The 21,857-nt window shown below is 41.4% G+C and overlaps 1 protein-coding gene across 2 annotated transcripts in view; it reads left to right on the top strand.

Moving 5' to 3' along the window:
* Positions 1-21,857, top strand: part of snrnp200 (small nuclear ribonucleoprotein 200 (U5)) — a 54,244-nt gene that overhangs the window by 14,851 nt on the left and 17,536 nt on the right. The window contains exons 1-23 of one of the 2 annotated variants that reach the window (XM_041208991.1): positions 48-162; positions 1,507-1,670; positions 2,685-2,856; positions 3,477-3,669; positions 5,384-5,439; positions 5,875-5,973; positions 6,288-6,440; positions 6,668-6,767; positions 7,559-7,695; positions 7,813-7,896; positions 9,126-9,299; positions 11,373-11,510; positions 11,656-11,811; positions 13,741-13,911; positions 14,265-14,458; positions 14,829-14,952; positions 17,215-17,364; positions 17,849-17,959; positions 19,332-19,463; positions 19,650-19,838; positions 20,034-20,231; positions 20,525-20,677; positions 21,302-21,382. In XM_041208991.1, coding sequence (XP_041064925.1) covers positions 118-162; positions 1,507-1,670; positions 2,685-2,856; positions 3,477-3,669; positions 5,384-5,439; positions 5,875-5,973; positions 6,288-6,440; positions 6,668-6,767; positions 7,559-7,695; positions 7,813-7,896; positions 9,126-9,299; positions 11,373-11,510; positions 11,656-11,811; positions 13,741-13,911; positions 14,265-14,458; positions 14,829-14,952; positions 17,215-17,364; positions 17,849-17,959; positions 19,332-19,463; positions 19,650-19,838; positions 20,034-20,231; positions 20,525-20,677; positions 21,302-21,382 — 3,174 coding nt within the window. In that variant the 5' untranslated portion in view covers positions 48-117. Of the gene's footprint in view, positions 1-47; positions 163-1,506; positions 1,671-2,684; positions 2,857-3,476; positions 3,670-5,383; positions 5,440-5,874; positions 5,974-6,287; positions 6,441-6,667; positions 6,768-7,558; positions 7,696-7,812; positions 7,897-9,125; positions 9,300-11,372; positions 11,511-11,655; positions 11,812-13,740; positions 13,912-14,264; positions 14,459-14,828; positions 14,953-17,214; positions 17,365-17,848; positions 17,960-19,331; positions 19,464-19,649; positions 19,839-20,033; positions 20,232-20,524; positions 20,678-21,301; positions 21,383-21,857 lie in introns of those variants that run through there. The other variant, XM_041208992.1, reaches the window with a different exon arrangement.

Raw genomic sequence — 21,857 nt, 5'->3', positions numbered from 1 at the left:
CGTTGCCATGGAGACCGCCCCCCCCCCCACCCGTGCTCACCCGGAAGCGGAAGCTGTCGCCGCTGCCGCCGGAGGTCAGGGGTTCCAGCGCCATCGGGCTGAAACAGAGCTGCAGTCATGGCGGATGTTACTGCTCGGAGCCTGCAGTACGAGTACAAAGCGGTGAGTGAGGCCGGTGCCGGTGGGATGCTTGCGCCGGGTTTGAAGCCGGGGTCTGGCTGGCTGGGGGAATTGGGTGCTGGTTCGCTCTGCCTGATCGAAATCGGGCGAGCAGGATAGTCGGGGTTCAACGAGAGTGCAGGGCTGAGGCCTAGGCGTTGAGTTGGTGCTGAGGTTCGCTGGGAAATTTGGTGTGGGATGCCTGTCCCAGTATACTCACTCGCAAATGTTAACAAGGAAAGAACCATGTTGTAATTGCAGGAAATCGAGTTGTATTTCCTGGAAGTTAGATGGTTAAGAGGTGATTTGATCCACGTTTTGAAGATAATAAGGGGACCTGGCAGGGTCGCTGGAGAAAAACTATTTCTACTGGTTGAGGAATACTAAAAAATTAGAGCCAGACCTTTCAGGAGTGAGGTTAGGAAGCACTTGTATATGCAAAGACTGGTAGAAGTTTGGGACCCTCTGATACAATTCATTGATCGGTTAATTTTAAACCTGAGATCGATAGATTTTTCTCACCCAAAGGCAGGTAGATGGGGTTAGGTTTTGCTTTGAATATTAGTTGTAAAGACAAGATTTATGAGGGGTCAAATTAAACATGAAGAGTTACAAAAAATTATTTATAAAGCCTATGTGCCTTGGATTTGTAGTATTTTGTTTAAATTGTAAGAGAATTCAGGGCAAAAAAAAATTCTTGAAACCATCAAAAAGAACTTTCTTTCTTACTTGTGATCATTCTATTCTGGAATTCTCTCCCACAGGCCTTCTTGGTTCCCTACTTTAATAAGCGCAATATTTATACCCCATCCCCATCCAAAACAAAAACAAGCAGAAAATGCTGGAAAAACGCAGCAAATCTGAAAGCATCTGTGGCAAGAGAAACAGAGTTGATATTTCAAGTCCGTATGACCTTTCTTCATTGGGACTCAAAACATTAGCTCTGTTCCTCGCTCCACAGATGTTGTCAGACCTGCTGAGTTTTTCCAGCATTTTCTGTTCTTGTTTCAGATTTCCAGCATCTGCGGTATTTTGCTTTTATACGAAAACAAGCAGAATTGAGGCCATCTTGAACCTTCAATTCTGTTTCTAAATGATGGATGTAGCTCCTTTTTGAAAATGCTGACACTGAGCCACCTATATTCTCCCAGCGTTTGTTTTATATATTCAGCAGCTTGGGAGGGGCTGAAGGCAAGTTTCAAATAATTCCCAACTTTGCTCGAGGATTGTGAGTTTTGTGCAGCTTTATATATAAATGCAGTTGCTGATATTGGCTGCAGGTTTGTTTAAACTGCTGTATCAAGATAAAATTAGATTTTTGCTTTAATTCCTTGTCTCTTATTGCAGAACTCCAACCTTGTATTGCAAGCAGATCGCTCACTGATCGATCGAACAAGGCGAGATGAACCCACAGGAGAAGTGCTGTCACTGGTTGGAAAACTGGAAGGATCCCGAATGGGAGACAAAGCTCAGAGAACAAAACCACAGTTGCAGGAGGAGAGACGAGCAAAGTAAGGACAACATGTATTGCCAACATCACAGTTTATTTGGAATTAGGAACATTGTTATACCAATAATACAAAAACAAATACATCTTTATATGCTGAAAGCATTGATTCTGAATGGTAAAATGTATCAGATTAAATACTGGAAAATATACTATGAGGATTGTTCAATCTGAATGACTGAAAATATTTTTGCTCAAAGAAATTCAATATTTTTAACGCTTTATAAGTAAAGTTAGGAAACAACCAACTGAATTCTGAGTTTATTAAATTAATAATTACACCTTATCGATCCACCTTACTCAGACACTACATTAAATGGGAGGAAAGATCTGCCTTCGGCACATTCCATGATTTACTGTAGGTAATAATATGGGCATCCACTAGCATTTGAATCGAGACATGTTGTTTCTATCCTATCCCCCACATTCCAGACATTGCACTTTGCTCCAAATGCAAAACAATTTTGGAGGTTATCTGGTCATTCATAGGATAGACAGATTTTTGTTGTCTCAAGGAATCAAAGGATTTTGGGAGCAGACAGGAAAGTGGAGTTGAAGCCCAAGGTGAGCCATGGTGTCATTATCCATTTTCATGTGTTGAATTTTGCTTTCCATAGATTGGTTTTAGTGTAACCATAACAATGATGACATGTTTCAGAAAGTTGCTTGTTGGCATGCTAAGATGCAGTATAAGTGCCACTTTTTCTTTATCTGGCATAATAGCTCTATTTAAATAAAACTGCAATTACCTCTGTACAATGCCATGAGAAATCCATTAACAATAAATGTGGCGTACAATTATGGGAGGTTTGCAGTTGAGCCTGGAAAATTTCAGTATTTTCTAGCTTTCTATTTGGTGCAGAGGAGAACATATCTAATCAGATTATTTGGCCAATTTGCCCTGCCCTGGAAGCTAGATGGTTTTCCGCACAGTATATATTTGTGTTCTGGTTAAGTGTGGATTCCTGTTTTAATTCCTATGCCTGTTGTTAAAATGTTTGAGTTCTTTGTCATGCAGGAGGAGAAAGCGTGACGAAGACCGACATGACATGAATAAAATGAAAGGATATACATTGTTGTCAGAAGGTATTGACGAAATGGTTGGAATTGTGTACAAACCTAAAACGAAGGAGACCAGAGAGACCTATGAGGTGCTGCTCAGCTTCATTCAGGCTGCACTTGGTGATCAGGTAAGAGTTTCCGGGAAATAAAGTGGAATACTGCCAAAAGCTATTAATTTTATTTTCCACTTAGTTTAGTCATTTTAAAATTGATTACATCACACATGGCAGCAAATTATGCTAAGGGACTCACTCCCGTTCCTGTTGAGTACATCCTGGCATGCTCATTTTTCGGTACTTCTACTTGCATTCATTAGTCTTCCTTCAGGTTCTTTTGTTCTTTGCCTGATCTGTACCACATGCTTAAACCAAAGTTAATCACTTCTTTCCCTTAGCTTAATGGCCCTTGCTCTTTAAGCCTAAAACCATAGGCTGATCTGATAATCCTCAACACTTTCCTGCCTTTCCCCATTACCCCTAATTTCCCTTACTGGTTAAAAATCTGTCTATCTCAGCCTATTCCATGTTAATTGACTTGTCTGTCCCACATACCCACGCCAAAAACAGGGGCACGTGGGATGGACAAGTTGAACAATAATCGGTCAATAATGTATGCAGAGGTGGAAGAAGCAAACAAGTAAATTCGTCACAGACAGTGAGGGCTATGTTATATTCACAATGTGTCCAGCTATCGTTCAGGTATACAGTCGGTGCATTTTTTTCTGCATTGATTGGGTTTTCTTTACTAGCCACGTGATATTCTCTGTGGAGCAGCAGATGAGGTCCTTGCCGTGCTGAAAAATGATAAACTGCGTGACAAAGAGCGACGGAAGGAGATAGAAATGCTCCTGGGACAGTTGGAGGATACTCGTTACCACGTGCTGGTAAATCTGGGGAAGAAAATCAGTGACTACGGAGGAGACAAAGAGGTGCAGAATATGGGTATGTAGGACCCAAAATTCGGGATTAAAATGGACAAGGAAGGGACTGCATTTTTAAAAATTGATTGGCACATCAGTAGGTCAATGAAATGCTTTTTAAAGTACTGATTATTTTGGGTGGACCCTTTATTATCTTCACTCCCTGCTACTTCTCCCAACCCTACCTCGGGTATGTTGAAATGTTTTCTCCCTTTCTGTACGTGAAAGAGTTCCTTCCATTTCAGATTTCTATCAACATCACGACACAGATGGCGATTTGAAAAAATGTGAGGCTTATGTTGAGGTGTTTATTTCTTTCTCCTTGTCTGTGAAAAAAAGTCTCACCCACAGTGTGACCTCCCCTCACTGTCCAATTGATTATGTGAGCTGTATCTCAGTGTCTCCTACCAATGCAATATGGCCTTCAGTGCATGTGCACTGGTCCGTGTGCACATCACTCTGCTGTGCCCAAAACATGGGTTTTGAAGGTAGAAAATGTATGTAGGTCTTAATGTCATAAGTTTTAAAAATATTATAACTAAGGTGAATGACAGCAAAATGATTAGATAATTACATTTCCACTAACGATATTCAAACAGCACGGGCACCAAACAGTAGCTGCGCTCTCACCACAACTGTTCAGACTCCCCCTCTCAATATTTTAATTGTGTTGCATAATTGTCAAAGAGCCATCATTAACAATTCATAAAAGAGACAGGTAAAATATTGCTGGTGCTGCAACTAGGAAAAAGGAGATACAATGTGCTCACGGCTGCCTGAGTCTGTAAGCCAGTAGACGTGGCGGAGAAACAGTCGAACTGCACACGCAAGCGCAGCCCTAGATCTATTTGCTATTTTAATGTTTAAAAGTAGCCATTTCTGTCATGTGCTACATGAGCCGCCTTCCCACAGCTGCTTTTGTGAAGTAATTGATGTGCTGTTATTTAAAACTACAGTCTCTAGGTCTTCTGCCCTCAGGGGGTATTTCAGGTCATCTTGTTTTTGTGTTTGTTAACTTAGTAGCATTTAAGTCTTTGGCTGCAAAATCATGTTTTCCTTAATGCTAGTGCTGTTTTCCTTTGAGTAACTAATGCTATATATCTGAAGTTGGCACTTGTGGTCCTTTGGACAGGACCCTTTTTTATAAGTAGTCTTTTCAGCTCACATATAAAGTTTAAATCAGTTTCCTAATAATTTGGATATATCTTAAGTTGCTAGTACTCAGGTGTTAAAGATTTCTCCACTAATGAGACAACAATGCGAAAGCACTTTCCAAATATCAATACCCACGTTAAATATTTCTCTACCTGGGTTTTGACAACCAGATTGTCGTGGTACTGGATCCAAAGATGAGATCAACTTCCCTGTTTGCCACTCAAGCTCCCCTGTTGATTAACTAGGGGCACTGTTGGTATAATGATTTTTCTGTAATATCCGCATATAAAGAAAACTTATCTGTCGCGCGCACTAGTATGATTGCTTGGGTGATATTGAGCTGAAAGTGAGCCGTTATAATAATGAGAGAGACGGCATGAATGTGTTTATAAGTTGCAGTTCTGTAACCAGCAGCAAGGACTGTTCTACCTATATACTCTTTTAGACCCTTTCTGCTATGTCGTGTGTGCTTCCCTCACCCTCATCCCAGTCCCTGTTCCCGAAGTTGCCTTGATAAAACAGAAGCTTCCAAGGGAACTGCTTTGAGATGTTAGAAATTAACAGCATGCCCTCTTTTTCAGATGACAACATTGACGAGACGTATGGAGTGAATGTACAATTTGAGTCTGACGAAGAGGTAAGTGAAGCAGTCTCCCAAATATTTTCAAAGTTGCTGAAACCCACCTGTAGATTACCCTGTCTAGCTTTGTTGCTAAGATTAGCACCTCAGTGCCTTGACAGGAGAGAGCCAAACCATTCATTATGCATTGGAGTTTACACATACTACATCGTTATTGCATGGAAATGCAAGCGTGTTGGTCATGTGGCATCATACTGAAGGGTCCTATCTGCTGCACGTGGGTGGGATGTCTCAGTATGTACTGTCCAGCCATCTTACTCCATCAATTTTCATTATTGTTACTGCAAAATGTCCCCTGCTGTGGTAGGTTCCATGAAGGGGGACATTTATAATGACTGAGGGTACCGGTAAACTGTGTTTAGGGTTTTTTTTTTCCAGATTGTATTGACTATTTTGCTCTGTTTGCTGCTTTGTTTCCAATTCCTATTACAGGAAGGAGATGAGGATGCATTTGGTGAAGTCCGTGAAGAAGCATCAGATGAGGACACAGAAGGCGAGGAAGCAGACATCAGCTGCACACTTTCTGCTAATGTAAGTACCTGGCATAAATATTGGTGTGTTGTGAACATAAAGAGATTGATGACCAGTGGCTGCCTGCCGAGGGAAAGTAGCTCATCTGAGTCAGCGCGATTTCAAATAAAGCAATCAAGTTATGCTGCATTAGTGTGATGAACCAAACAATAATAAACACAAACGGTGGGCACCACTAATAAAGTGGTACGTCCAAACCAAAGTTGTAGATGGCTTAAAATTAAAATTTTGGAGTGGGGTTATTAGTACCTTGTGTTTTGCGAAATGTTTACTGAGCAATTAATTGCAAGAATGCTGGTTTTTTTGTGTTTTAGCTTGGTGCTGCTGGAGATGTGCTGAGTGCAAAGAAGAAAGACCTGCATCCTAGGGACATAGATGCCTTCTGGCTCCAGAGGCAGCTCAGCCGCTTCTATGATGATGCTATCATGTCACAGAAGAAAGCTGATGAAGTGCTGGATATTCTAAAGGTGAGCTGCAAGATGATGGTCGGGTGGCTAGAAGTGGACACCGTATTCTAACTCCAGGCTATCCAATGATTTAATTATATTTTGTCATACAACTTGCCCTCAGTGCCCCTAATTTTTAAAAAAATCTTTATCTGATTTATGTATAAAATGCCACTTTACAGTGTAGCTGAAGTTGCCTGCAATTTCTTTTCCTCATTACATTTAAGCCTTTTTTTTTTCCTCACCAGACAGCTGGTGATGACCGTGAATGTGAAAATCAGCTTGTTTTGCTCCTTGGCTTCAACACTTTTGATTTCATCAAGATCCTAAGGCAGCATCGCATGATGAGTGAGTATCATGATATACATGTGGGTGTATATGAACAATTAGATCTAACACTTACCCCCATTATTTATATCCATTCAGGGCAGGCCTATAGGCATTCTTTTCGACAGCTCATACAGATTGTAACTGATGTTTGGAAACTCACAAGTCTCTTTGGCCTTAATCACCATCTTGGACTGAAGGGGGTGAAAGCATCTTTTGCTGGCTGCATGTGTCTGATAGAAAATGAGCCTGGGCAGCTATAACCCAGCTCCTAATTGACATGAGTCTCAAACACAAAATGGTACTAATTCTATACAAAATGTTAATTTCATCGAAGAACTTGGGCCGGTGTAGTCGTGGATGCTTTTCTGTGGTTGTGTCTGAGGCACAAGGCAGAGTGGAGGAAACCTTTGACTCAGACACTCAGTGCTCCTTCCAGCAGAATAAATATGCCTCCACCTTGAGCTTCAAATTCTTTCTCTCAAAAAAGTGCTCTTCCACCAGCCCATATTCATCACAAGTAGCAGTGTAGTTTAAATGGACATTTTGATCAGTCAGCCATGCGTCACTGGTTTCTCTGACTGGAGTGTTTAATTCTTCACAGGGAAGTCTCATTTGAAATTTCTCCTTCCATGAGAGATTATGTGAAGTATGGGAACTCATGGCAGACCAAGTCGTGAGGTTGACTATTTGAGTGGTGTTTATTTGTTAGCCCAAAATGGAAAAAGGAGAGTTTTCCAGATGTTGTCTATGTTTTTCACAGCTGGCTCTATATCCTCACGTGCTAACTGTTCTGTACTTTATCTTTGAAGTTTTGTACTGCACCCTGTTGGCCAGTGCTCAGAGTGAGGCAGAAAAAGAGAGGATTCAGAATAAGATGGAGGCAGATGCAGAGCTTTCCAAAGTCCTCTATAAACTTCAGGAAACTGAAAAAGAGGATATAATTCGGGTAAGCTGCAGAGGAATCGTAAAACACACCAGTCCTCAAAATCAGCAATTTTACAAAGTGGAAACTGATAGAATTTTCAGTTATAATCATCAAAAGATTTTCTTTTTACCCTCATAGGAGGAAAGATCCCGTAGAGAACGCGTTCGTCAGTCCCGTGTGGATACAGACCTAGAAGCGATGGATATTGATCGGGAAGGAGAGGTTAGTCTGGTCAAAAATCAAATGCTGGTGTCATTTAGAACAAGAGTGATGATGTGACATAGAATGTAAAATGAAGGCAGATAGAGCAAAGATCAGTGATAGGGCACCTTTTGAAGAGAGATCTGTAGCTTGTGAAAGTGGGATGAATTGATTTTAAATTTAGTGTGGAATGCAGTGAATTGCATTAAATCGAAAACATGTTCAGCTGACATCATTCCCAGCTAAGGATGGCACGATTTCTCTGACTGTCTCAAGCCAGAGAGAGGGAGAAAGAACAGTTAATTCGGGTTACTGTTCTTGATTGCTGTTCTGTAATTACTCATACTGCCATGGTAAAGCCCTGATTTCGAATGGGTTTGAGATCAGGCGATGAAGAATGACAATTTTGTGAGATACCAGACTTAATTGGGATGCATGAATATTCAAAATCATCAAGAAGTTTCTCAGCATTAAAAGATTAAACAGGAGAAGTTAATGACCTATATACCTGAGGTGATCTGATTGAAGTGCTCAAGATTATCACAGGCTTAAAAAATAAAATTTCGGAGTATAAAGTGAAATCAAAACGAAGCTTTATTCTACTCGGCAAGTATTCTTGGTTTAAAAAAAGGAGGGCTGTCATTGAATCTGACATCGTAAATGGGTTCAAGGGCCTCATAGAGAGAAATCAAAATAATTTGTATGTACCCTAAAAAAAAGCAGAACGAATGACATGAGTAGCAGAGATACAGGAGGCTTCAGTAAGTCAGCCTAGAGATACACAGAACCTCCGGAGCAGCACTGAGGTTGACACTTAAGGTAGGTTTACAGTAGAAATCATCGCTTCTTTGATGGGCCAGGGCCTGCAGCTTTAAGCAATGTAAATATAATGTTAAGAGTTTACTTTTTTATTCAGATGAACTGTGGATTCGTGTTTGATGATGGTGGAGTTACTGGCCCTTTGCCATACTTGACAACACAGAGCTCTGAGGAAGAACAATGTAAATAGATCACCAATTGCTTAAATTGTTGTAATCAGTATATGATATAAAGTAGAGTCTTGAGATATCTGATGAATGTACAGTTGTCCTGAATATGCAGTAAAACAAAGATTCTGTACAGCCAGTGGAATATTTGATAAAACGTTATCATGTCTTACTTTGAAAATGGAGGACAGCAACGCTGAATGTTTCCTTCGACAAAATTCCGTTTGTAGCTCCTGTTATTTAGACCTTTGTTTTCCCTTTTAGGTTCTAGCCCCCAGACAAGTTCTGGATTTGGAGGATCTGGCCTTTGCACAGGGGAGTCATCTAATGGCAAACAAGCGATGCCAGCTACCAGATGGCTCGTTCCGCAAGCAGCGCAAGGGCTATGAGGAGGTGCATGTGCCAGCCCTTAAACCCAAGCCTTTCAGTTCAGAAGAGGTGAGAGATCATTGTTAGCTCCTAGGTTGATTGTTGTAGCACTTGTGCATAAACATCAGTTCAGAATCAGCAGCTTGAGTTTCATTGCTAACTATGAAACAATCTACAGTCAGCGATTTCTGAAAACAGTGCTGGAAATATAAATTAAAAACTAAAAATGCTGAAGTGCAGACCAGCTCAATCAGCATCCAAAATGGTCACCTGTCTTTTCTCTGCCAGATGTTGGATTTAGTAGTTCCATATGGCACAGCAGATGGTAAATGCTGAGCTGCTCAAATCCCAGAGGGAAACTTGAAACAGCTGCCACAACTGTTTTTCAATTTGTATTTTATTGCCAGATGCTTGCCTTGAATTCAGTAGTAATAAGTACATTGAGACGGACAGGTTTTTTTTTACAAAACTAAATTAAACATTTATTAATAGAAGAAAAGATTTTAAGCACATACATAGGTCTACAAATAACTACTAAATCCCCTAATTAATCTGACTCCCAGTTACATCTCTGTTAAGGCAACATTAAAAACAAATAAATTTCAACAGACCCATGCAAAGCACACAATACCCTGAATAGTAATATTCAGAGTGTATTTTCTTAACTTTGGTTCCTGTAGAAAACAGCTTGATGCATAGAGGCTGGAGGCTTTTCACACTTGTTAGATCTTAGAATGCCTTCTTCCTTACACATAAACTCATCTCCTTTATACATATTTCTCCCTTTTTAATGTAAATTCCATTGTTCCCGTATGTTTTTGCAATTTCTCTCAAATCTTTCATAGTACTCATATAATTAGTAACCTTTGGGAAAAATAAGCGCACACTTTGGCTAGGCCAAATGCAAATGCAAATTTTCCTCATGTTCTAAAACTTCTGCTATCTTTACATATTTAGCATTTCAAACCTAGCTTCCCTTTTGAAAACTCAAGAGCTTCAGACCAGCTGCCCCCGATTCAATTAAATCCTCCACACATACATCCACACAGAGAAACTAATCCAAACCCCACTATCAACCTACCTTTACAATAAATCAAAATAATATTATGAAAATTATTATATTTTAATTTTCAAAAGTAACACATGGATTGTCTCCTAAATAATTTAAAAGCTTCTGCATGCTATTTCCCATCTTTGTGTAGAGCTATGTTCTCATACTGGGTCCCATGCCAACATTGGCTTGGTGGAAAGACTAAGAGCTTTTCTTGGTAATTTCCCTCTGGCTGAGGTGTTTCCTCACAGTTGCCTTAATTATAGTTTATTGAATGAGACGGTTCAATTGTATGTCTGATATGTAAAGAAAAAATACTTGAAACAGCGTGGGTTGGGTAGCACCTGTGAAGAGAGGAGTTCACACTTCGAGTTTGGACCCTTTGTCAGCATGGATCCATGCCAAGAATATTAACTTATTTTTATTCATTCACGGGATATGGGCGTCACTGGCTAGGCCAACATTTATTGCCCATGCATAATTGTCCTCGAGAAGGTGGTGGCGAGTTGCCTTCTTGAACTGTTGTAGTTCTTATGGTGTAGATACACCCACAGTGGTGTTAGGGAGGGAGTTTCAGGATTTTGACCCAGCAACAGTGAAGGAACAACAATATATTTCCAAGTCAAGATGGTGAGTGACTTGAAAGGGAACTTCCAGGTTGTGATGTTCCCATGTGTCTGCTGCTCTTGTCCTTCTAGATGGTAGTGGCTGTGGGTTTGGAAGGTGCTGTCTAAGGGGCCTTGGCGAGTTCCTGCAGTGCATCTTGTACACACTGCTGCCACTGTGCATCGGTGGTGGAGGGAATGAATGTTTGTGGATGCAGTGCCAAACTTCTCCCATCCCTCCACAGGGATTTTCTTCTTTGTTTTGAATTTTCAGCATCTTCAGTTCCTTGCATTCAAATATATGTTAAACTGAGCTGGGCAGCATAGTATTCACTATCATGCTGAGATAGAGAATGAGTGCATTTTGGCTAAGTGTATGTTTGACCTAGATATGACAGAGAATGCTCAGAAACCAGTGAGACTGTGATGTTGGTGTTGCTGTGTTTATATCTTTAATTATTCTAAATATTATTTCTTACTCTGTAGCAACTGATATCTGTAGAGAAGATGCCTAAATACACACAAGCAGCATTTGAAGGCTTTAAGACACTGAATCGGATCCAAAGTAAGCTTTGTAAAGCAGCCATGGAAACCGATGAAAATCTGCTACTATGTGCTCCCACTGTGAGTATATGCTAAGTTATACCATAAATCCACCACAGTACATCCCTGTGGTAAGTGTAACAAATACCTTGAATTTGCAATTTGCACCTCGCTGGGAACACCTGTTTTTAATTCTGAATCTAAATTTTTTTTTGTACACTTATAGGGTGCTGGCAAGACAAACGTAGCTCTGATGTGCATGCTGCGTGAGATTGGGAAACACATTAACATGGATGGAACCATCAACGTCGATGACTTCAAGATTATTTACATTGCACCCATGAGGTCACTGGTTCAGGAGATGGTGGGCAGTTTCAGTAAGGTAAGGATGGGCATACAAACAGCATACACCTGACATAGTCTTAAAAACAAAGTAATTTGGTTGCAGCAACATTAGATGTGCTTGTGACTAAAATGAAGTTCTGCTTTGCATCATGTGTTGTTCTGGGTATGGTAGCATTGTAGTCATGTTACTGAGCTAGTAATCCAGAGGCCAGAGCTAATAGTAATCTGCAGTTCAATGATGAGTCACTCCAGTGTATCAAACCTGCTACAAAATAAACACACAGTTGCAGCAGTTCAAGAAAGTGGCTCACCACCAGCACCACCACCATCATCTTGAGGGCAGTTGGGAATGATCAGTAAATGTGGGCCTTGTCAGTGATGCCTACAAGCTGTGAATGAATGAATCAAAACAAATACCGTCTATTTTCTTGGTCCTAAGCCTGTAGTTATAGAATCATGTAGCTGCAATGAGTACAGTAAAATTGGCGCGACAGAGTACATGGCCGTAATGGAGCCCGTCTGTTTTTTCTCTCTGTTTAAATTAATAGACAAAATATCAAGTGGGCCCTCTTAGAATTGTTTTCTCATATTGGTCTGATTTTCTTGTTTTCATTGTTTATGGACGATTCATTAGTCCCCGCACAAGACCTGAGGAATGAAGGACATGAGCTCAGATAAAAGACTACAAGAAACTGGAGAGGCGCTGGCTAAGGTCATAGTGGTATTCGCAAAAAAGTGAAGAGGATTTCCAGTTCATTGAGTTGAGGGAACAGGAAATCAGCACGGTTGAGGTTGAAGATGATAGTTCAGTAGTATTGGGCAGGATAAGATGCAGGCTGTGAAGCTTAATAGGCCAGCGATGAGTACAGTTGGAAAGTCAAGTTTAGAGGTAATAAGTGCAGATAATGGATTTTAGTGGCAATTGGAGGCTAAATGAGAGATATTCTGGTGAACAGTATATGGAATTTCATATTAATGCAGTTATGAGACTGTGTAATGTCTGGTTCAGCCTTAGAAAGTACCTGAGGAGGGACGGAGTTGTGGCAAAGACATATTCTACCAGCAGCAATTTTTCATATGAAGTGCAAGACTGTGAATGTCAGTTAGTTTACCAATAGGGCAAATTAAAGCCAGCTCATCTTGTTGTAGTTTTAACCTTGGCTCTGTTGTAACACTCATGCTGGGTTTAAGTCCCAAACATGTACTCTTAAGGTGACACTCCAGTACAATACTCAGGGAGTGCCGCATTCTAATAGGTGCCACCCCCTGACAAGATCCTGACTGCCTGCTCACATAGATGTATAATAAACCATTTCACTGTTTGAAGAAGAACATTGAAGCCCGATGTCTGAACCAGCATTTATTCTTCAACCAACACAAGCACAAATAAACTGGTCACCATTTCATTTCTCACTGTGGAATCCTGCTGTGCAAAATTTGGCTGCTGCACTTCTCTGAGGAGCAAAATTATTAACCTTAGAAAGGTGAAATGCTTTGGGACGTCCTGAGGATGCAAGATCCTTGCTCACCACAACACTCAGTTTTTGTGCTCTATAGCACATGTTGCAAATAATCATTGGCAGTCGGAACCATGGATTTTTTTTTTGTCTCTCTCTCTCTCTCTCTCTCTCTGAAACCCTGGACACTAGGGTTCAAGTTTCCCTGGTATGTAGGGCTAAGCTACTTAAAGGGTACAAAACAGAACATGCTGGAAAAGCTCAGCGGGTCCGACAGCATCTGTGGAGAGAGAAACAGTTGACGTTTTGAGTCTGTATGACTCTTTTATTCTTAAACAGTACGTTGGCTGGGCTATTGAGACAGTCCCTGCAAAATGATGTGCCTGCTTTGTACGTTTAAACATTGTATATGAAGGGAGAGTCACTTTAGTTATCCTTGAAAAGGCTATGATATTCTCAATTTAGTTACCAACCTTTCTGACCTGATGATGTCACTCTGTTTTGTATAGCGATTAGCTAGTTATGGGATCAGTGTCGCAGAACTGACAGGGGACCATCAACTGTGCAAAGAGGAGATCACAGCAACCCAGGTGATCGTGTGCACCCCAGAGAAATGGGACATCATCACTCGCAAGGGAGGAGAGCGCACCTACACGCAGATAGTGCGACTCATGATAATTGTGAGTAACAACTCAGTGCAGGATTTTCTGATCTTTTCGTTCAACATTGTTATATATTCCGCTTCTTGATTGGCATGAATTGCAGCAGTTACTGCCCTTAATTGATAATCCAGCTCATAGGTCATAGGATACCAAGTCACAAATTTCACTATTGGTGCTGCTCCTCTAAAAATGAAGGCAGAAGTATGTTGGTAGAGCAAAGTAAAAAAAGCTTTTCTCTGCAGATAACTTCCATTCATGAACAGAAAGTTCTTGATGCTACATTAGACACGTGAAATAAAAGATGTGACCCTGCTTGATATTATTTTATAAACTTGCCACAAGCTTGTTATTCTCTGGCCTTTCTACCTCAGGACGAGATTCACCTCCTGCATGATGATCGTGGTCCAGTACTAGAAGCATTGGTTGCCAGGACAATTAGGAACATCGAGATGACTCAGGAAGATGTGCGATTGGTTGGGTTGAGTGCCACATTGCCCAACTATGAGGATGTTGCTACTCTTCTGCGAGTTGATCCAGCCAAAGGTCTTTTCTACTTTGACAATAGGTAATTCACATCAGGATCCAGTTGTGCCTTGTGATTACGCAGTGATATCATTAATATGTAGTAACAGCAGTTAGTGGAATAAGTAATTAGAAACTGGATACTTTATAACTGTCTAAATTGCATTTGGGATATGTGAAGCTGTAACTGATGTGGGTTATTTGTGGCTCAGTGCGTATTATTTTGCTAAATACTATCCAATTAGTCCTGCACTTCTTACAAAGAGTTTAGGTTTGTGGTGGGGAGTCAGACTACTGATGCAAAACACCACTCCTGTCAGTTGGAGGGAAAAATGGAAAGCATGGTCTTCACGTAAGCAGGATGTGAATCACCCAGGTGAAGTGTTGATCCCATCCTGTGTGTTTCATCCCAGTTTCCGTCCCGTTCCACTGGAGCAGACGTATGTTGGAATCACAGAAAAGAAAGCCATTAAACGTTTCCAGATTATGAATGAGATTGTGTATGAGAAGGTGATGGAGCATGCTGGAAAGAATCAGGTGAGTGACCTCATCGGGAAACAAGAATTGCACCCCCACTCCATCACTGCCCACCCTTCCCCTCTCCATACTGCTGCCACACTTAGATTATCACTCACAGACTAGGTAGGGCTGTGAAATGCTACTCTTCAGTTTAGCTGAATTCGCATACCCTATATAGACCTGGTTTCTGTGTCTAACTAAAGCAAAGCTGTTTGCTTGATCTTTAATTTGATGCCACCAACAATGGGTCAGTTGCCACCATTGCTGTTATTGTGATCCCAGTTGATGTTACTGCTGGACAAGTCAGATCCCTAGGTGTAACCTGGCTTGATAGATCCTAACTTTTACGACTTGTTTAGAAACGTGGAAGGCAGTGACTGAACAGAGTCTGCTGATGTACTTTTAACAAAAGAATAAACCATTTATTAAACAAGAAAACGATTAACTATATTATACCATCCCTTAACCTCCAAACACATCTTTACAGATAGGTACAGATTCGTAAGAATAACACAAGTTTAAAAAAATCTATCTTAAACTCTAATGTTCACAATAAGTATACAATCCATGTAAACCAATTAATGAGTTGTGTCAGACGCACCACACACTCCAAGATGAAGTGACAGATGCCACCCAAAGCAGATGCTATGGATCTCTCATCAACTCCCCCATACACTTGTCATACTGTGAGCCAATTGATCTCATGGAAACTCTGTCTTTCACACTCTTGAGGAACTCACCTTGGAGTATTCTCCCAAATTACACTTTTTCCCGGACGTCTTCAACAAGGTCCCACCTCCAGGGTTTCGACCTCCCCTTCCGATGTTCCTCTCCCCTGGATTGGCATGTGCATTCAAGCATCGCCTTCTACGCACTTTTTCAGATACTCAGCCGTGCCAACAGAACACCACTGCTTCACAGGCCCGTAGAAAGGTGTCACCAACCTTGGCTGTCTCCTCGCATCTTCTGGCTTCTCATAAGCCCACTTTGCCTTGGTTCTGCTCCCTGCAGCTTTCTGTCTTTAATGCGAAGCCTTTTCATCTGCTTCTTGCTTTAACTTCGCTGAACAGGATCTTGTTCTAGACTTCTGTCCTTGTCTTTTGCCTTAGCTTCAAGGTCTTCTTGGGACCTTTCTCCTTTTCCTTGAGGAGATCCAGAACTAAATTGACTTTCACTGTTACTTTAACTTTAGAGCAACTCATCTAAGATTCTTAGAGTTATTTTGCTCTGTAATCTGCTAAGATGTCCAACTGTACAGAGACATAATCACCAACTGAACGCAAACTGCTCTCTGTTTCTCTGTCTCTGCAGGTCCCCGCATTGCTCGGCAACAGCAGTTTTCCCTACTTTGTTTTAACTTCCCTAAACCACTTCAAGGTCCTAAAATGTCATTAAAATGCAGAAATACAAACAAACCCAAAGACTTGCTGACTCCATTCTAAAATGAAACCAAAACTCCAGGCTCCACCTTTCTAGCACACAGATAAAAAAAACTATAAATTAAACTTGGGAATAAGCTACAGCTTTAAGTTTAAGACCCACTAATAAAAACTTAACTCACTTAAAACTAACACTAGTTCCTAACGCGGTTCACTCATAATTTTGTCATGGCCAAGTAGCATAGACCTTCCAGTGCCACCACCTTCCAACCTGTGCTTGAATCCTCAAGGATGTCGTGGCCACTTATCCACCCTTAGACCTTTTAGATGAAAGTCAGGAAGGCTCCCAGAAACAGTTTGAGCCTTATTATGACCCAAAATGTTTCTCCAGGCAATATCTGGCCTGTTTTCAGAGTGGTGAAAAGTTGCATTCCACTGATATGATACAAATTGACACTTGCACCCCCCTCCCCTCTCCCACCTGCCCATCCTGCCTCCCACCTCAGTAATAGATGTGGTAAGATGGTTATGCTAAAGCAAGTGGTGCATGTGATTTAGGTGTTTTGAGATGATAAGCTAAAACAGAGAGACAAGAAACAGACTGTTTTCAATGTCCTTTTGTTCCCATTAATCCCTGTATGTGATGGAGACTGTTTGGGACTGCCAACTCGCCTGGATTGTCTGCCAGCTTTATTCTCTAGGGAGAATATCACCTGCATCTCTCTCATAATGTAACCAGCCCTTTCTGTGTCTCCTGATTATCTCCTGCCCCAAAACTCCTACACAGAGTGTCTCCTAACCCTTTCTTCCAGGAGTGACCCTTCCTTAGGTTCCCCCCTTCCGTGTTTGGTTCTCTTTCCGGCCTCTGTTCAACAAGTCTAATGTGATTGCTTTGTTTCAGGTGTTGGTGTTTGTTCACTCCCGTAAGGAGACTGGAAAGACAGCACGTGCAATTCGAGATATGTGCCTGGAGAAAGACACATTGGGTTTGTTCCTGCGAGAGGGCTCAGCCTCCACTGAGGTGCTGCGCACGGAGGCAGAGCAATGTAAGGTACAGAGCTATGTTCTTTACCAATCTTTGTGGAATTTATACTAGAGTTCAGAGAGAATGTTCCTTTTAGTGCGCTGCAGCACATCCATCTTGTCCTGTATTCAAGAAATACTGCAAGTGAGTTTCCATGGGAGTTCTGCTCATCAAGTGCAACTTCAGAACAAGGGCTTATATTTATATTGTGTCTTGAACATAATGAAACTTGCCATGGTGCTATATAAACGGATCCACGAAATCCCTGGAAAAGCAGAGCAAACGACGGTCTTCTGGGCTTTCGGTGTCTCACCTGCCGAAGCTACAGCAGGCAAACTGAAGAACCGCAGTGAAAAAACACCTCACTGTGTCTGAAACAGAAAGGAAACTTGCAACTTAGAATTTTATCACTTCAGATACTGACAAACCTTGTGCACATTTCCTGCCTTTGTTTCAGATTTTTTGCACTGGCTGTATTTTGTATAAAATCTCTTCTCTGCCTCTCTTGTAGAATCTGGAGTTGAAGGACCTGCTTCCATACAGTTTTGCCATTCACCATGCTGGTATGACCAGAGTGGATCGAACGCTGGTGGAGGATTTGTTTGCTGACAGACACATTCAAGTAATGAGTTCTTGCATGGTTCCTGGGAGCTTTGTTTCCCTTTATTTTTGTTGGCATTGTGTGTAGTTTGTGTCAATTCTTTTTGTGTAAATGGTTCCATGATTGGAAACACAGAAAAGTTTTGGAGCAGTGCCTTGTTGCTCTTTGCCAGTGCCTCGTCTCAGCACTTGATTTCTTCCCAAAAACAGTGACCTTTGGTTGTGATGAGCTCTAATCATTGTTTACCATTCACATTCCTATTGGATCAGCATCCTTTGTCCTGTGTACCATCCATAGCTGAGTCACAAACAATCTGCTGCCTGATCTTTGCCAATCGAGTTTGCTCTGTTCTGTGCACTGGAGTACCAGTGAGAACAATGCAGGTACAACATGAAGAAGGAAGCAAAGAAATTGCATTATACAATGCCATTCACATTTTCGGCTTGTTCCAAAGGACATTAGCGTCAATGAAATGCTTTTAAAGTACAATCACCTTTGTAGAGTAGGCAAATGTGACACTAAGATAGTAGGCAAATGTGACACTAAGATAAAAGCAAAATACTGCAGATGCTGGAAACCTGTAATAAAAACAAAAAATGCTGGAAAAACTCAGCAGGTCTGACAGCATCTGTGGAGAGAGAAGCAGAGTTAATGTTTAGAGTCTGTGTGACCCTTCAGAGCTGCCCGCGCACACAGTGAAGAAGGGTCACACAGACTTGGAACATTAACCCTGTTTCCCTCTCCTCAGGTACTGTCAGGACCTGCTGAGTTTTTGCAGCATTTTCTGCTTTTATTTTGGGCCAATGTGACAGTTGAATGTACCCAACATGTTCCATGTAATGGCAATTGGACAGCTGTCCAGTGCAATACCTCCAGTGGAGAAGCACTTGCATCTACACTGCGAATCTCTTCCCCTGACCTTTGATATTTTCCTTATCCACAGGATCCAAAACAACTACTTTAAATGAGCTCTAGTTCTCTACAAACTGGCCTGTGTCTGTAGCTTCTCAGTGTTTTGGTCATTGTACTCGGCCCAGCTATTGAACACTGTTGCTGTGTTTGACTTGCTGGTTAGGTTACTTCTTTGAGTGAACTTAACCTTGAGGGTAACAGGGTGAAAAAAGGAGACCAAACGAATGCTATCATGGACAAAACTTTGCATTGGGAGAGAATTAATCTAAATTTCCCTCTATGCCATTATGCACTGCTTTATTCACTACTCTCTTTACACTTAGCAAAGTGCAGTCCCATGTCTCCTGTTATCCAGAACTTTCTGTATTGAATGTAAATAGTGTGCTACAGAAGTAACGATTACTCTTTTATTATGGATTTTTACCTCTTAACATTGAGTTGAATGTATAATCCAAGTTTCACTTATTGTGCTTTGTTTTAGGTGCTGGTTTCCACAGCAACTCTGGCTTGGGGTGTGAATCTGCCTGCACACACAGTTATTATCAAAGGGACACAGGTGTACAGCCCGGAGAAGGGGCGTTGGACTGAGCTGGGTGCACTGGATGTCCTTCAGGTGATGTGACTTCGATCATTTTTTTAATGATGTCTTCTCTTAACAAATACCTGTGAATCCATTTGTACAACATCCAGAAATCATGGATGGGCCTGGCACAATCTTCTGGTTCTGAATACTTAGTTTCCACTGATAGCTCGGTTCTGATTTGTTCACTCTTAAATTTGTATGGTAATGTTTTTACAGATGTTGGGCCGTGCAGGGCGACCGCAGTACGATACGAAAGGTGAGGGTATCCTGATCACATCACACGGCGAGCTGCAGTACTACCTGTCCCTTCTCAACCAGCAGCTGCCCATTGAGAGCCAGATGATCACCAGACTTCCTGACATGCTCAATGCTGAGATTGTCCTTGGAAATGTCCAGACTGCCAAGGTGAGAAACTGATGTATAATTGTAGTTGCGGTCTTGAGTTACCCTGGATATTATACTTCAAGTCCAAGGCATCAGGATATAAAGTTCCACCCTGCCACGTTGAATGCTGTCCTTTCTGGGTTGACCAGGGCCCGAGAGGTGAATGTTAAGGGACTGCTCATAGAATCTGAACTTTCTAACTTTATGATTTTGCAGGATGCCATTAACTGGTTGGGGTACACTTATCTCTACATCCGAATGTTGCGAACCCCAACTCTTTACGGAATATCACACGATGAGCTGAAGAGCGACCCCTTGCTGGAACAGCGCAGACTGGACCTCATCCACACCGCTGCCATCATCCTCGACAAAAACAACCTTGTGAAGTACGATAAAAAGGGTGGCAATTTCCAGGTAAGAGGGGATCTAACTTCCAACAGAAACCATCAATCTTTTGCCAGCTTCTAAAATAGCACTTGGCGTAAAGTAAGGTTAAGAGAAACTTCAGAAATCTGATATTATTTCATCAACATGCATCCTCAACATTTATTTTTAGGTTTTTTTTAGTTTCTTATTTAAATAAGCAGTTTCTTTTGTTGTGAAGCTGATGGGCAAGTAAATACCAGACAGTGTACAGTGCTGACATTCATTCTGATCAGACACTTCGTCCCTTCAGTGCTCTAACTTGTAAATCATCTTGTGTGCAGGTGACTGACCTAGGGCGGATTGCGAGTCACTATTACATCACACATGAAAGCATGGCCACTTACAATCAGCTTTTGAAACCCACCCTCAGTGAGATCGAGCTCTTCAGAGTCTTTTCACTGTCCTCAGAGTTCAAGAACATCAGCGTGAGAGAGGTAAGTAGTTTGAACGTTCTTCAAGCACTGCAGGATTACTGTGCCCAGAATGACCATTTCTGACTGAATGGTATTAACAATGAATATGTTTTGATGAACTCCCAAAATCCCACCAAAGTTTTAAATTCAATCAAGCTGCGAGTAAATATTGTCATGATTAATACAACAGATAAATAATGCAGCATAAATGTTATCCTAATACTTAAGGGATGATTGTGTTGGCAGCCCCCAATTCAAGGATGATGTCCATTCTCAAGTTTATTCTATGGGTCCTCGTGTGACTGAGCAGGCAAATTTTTGAACTGCAGATCTTTCGGCACATGGGGCAGGAGGTCCCAAAAGGTAATGGGATCCAAAGTGCAGGAACCCACTACGTTGTGGGATCTTAACTAAGGGTCATTGCCCTACATTTTTAAGACTATAAGTTGATAGGTGTATGCTACCATATTACCACAGGAACTCCATATACAGAAACACACTGAGAATGTGTATTGTATGTATTGACTCAGAATCTGGAAAACCGAGACTGTTTTGCTTAGTATTGCCCTGAGGAAGTCCTAATGGCTCGGCTTAATGCATCATTATCTCATTCTCCTGATGTTTCACCTCTTATCCATCCTTCAGGAGGAGAAACTTGAGCTGCAGAAGTTGTTGGAACGTGTTCCTATCCCTGTCAAAGAGAGTATTGAAGAGCCTAGTGCAAAGGTAATCTGGCTATCTTAACCTGGCTCTTTGTGGATGTCTTATCTATACCCTGTATGAGCTAACTTGCTGAAAGTGGTAACAGACTGTCTGGTATTTAGAGGTTGGTGTGATGGAAATCACGCCATTCGGACATTTGAAATGTACTCAATACCTGTCCACCACATACACTAAAGGCCTCAGGTCGCTAAGAAAATCACTGATAACTGGTCTGAACAGTGTTTAGAGGAGGAAAAGATGAGGGTCAGTGGCAGGTGTGTGTATGAAGTACCCTGTGACCATATATTGGTAGTGTTGTTGTGACTTGGTAGAGTTTGCTGAGAGGTACTGTTATTGTGTCTATATAGGGGTGCAATAACCATATATATGGGGGGGTTATTGTAACTACATGCCATGCCACAGGCAAAATTATTATTTTCAGAGGTTCTGTGACTGTATATTGATGCTATGATTATAGGGAAGAGGTGGGTTGCTATGG

Source organism: Carcharodon carcharias, chromosome 17 (assembly GCF_017639515.1).
Source record: "Carcharodon carcharias isolate sCarCar2 chromosome 17, sCarCar2.pri, whole genome shotgun sequence".
In the NCBI taxonomy this organism is placed as follows: domain Eukaryota; kingdom Metazoa; phylum Chordata; class Chondrichthyes; order Lamniformes; family Lamnidae; genus Carcharodon; species Carcharodon carcharias.
The sequence above is the reverse complement of the archived record's forward strand: the minus strand, read 5'-3'. Positions and strand labels throughout refer to the sequence as shown.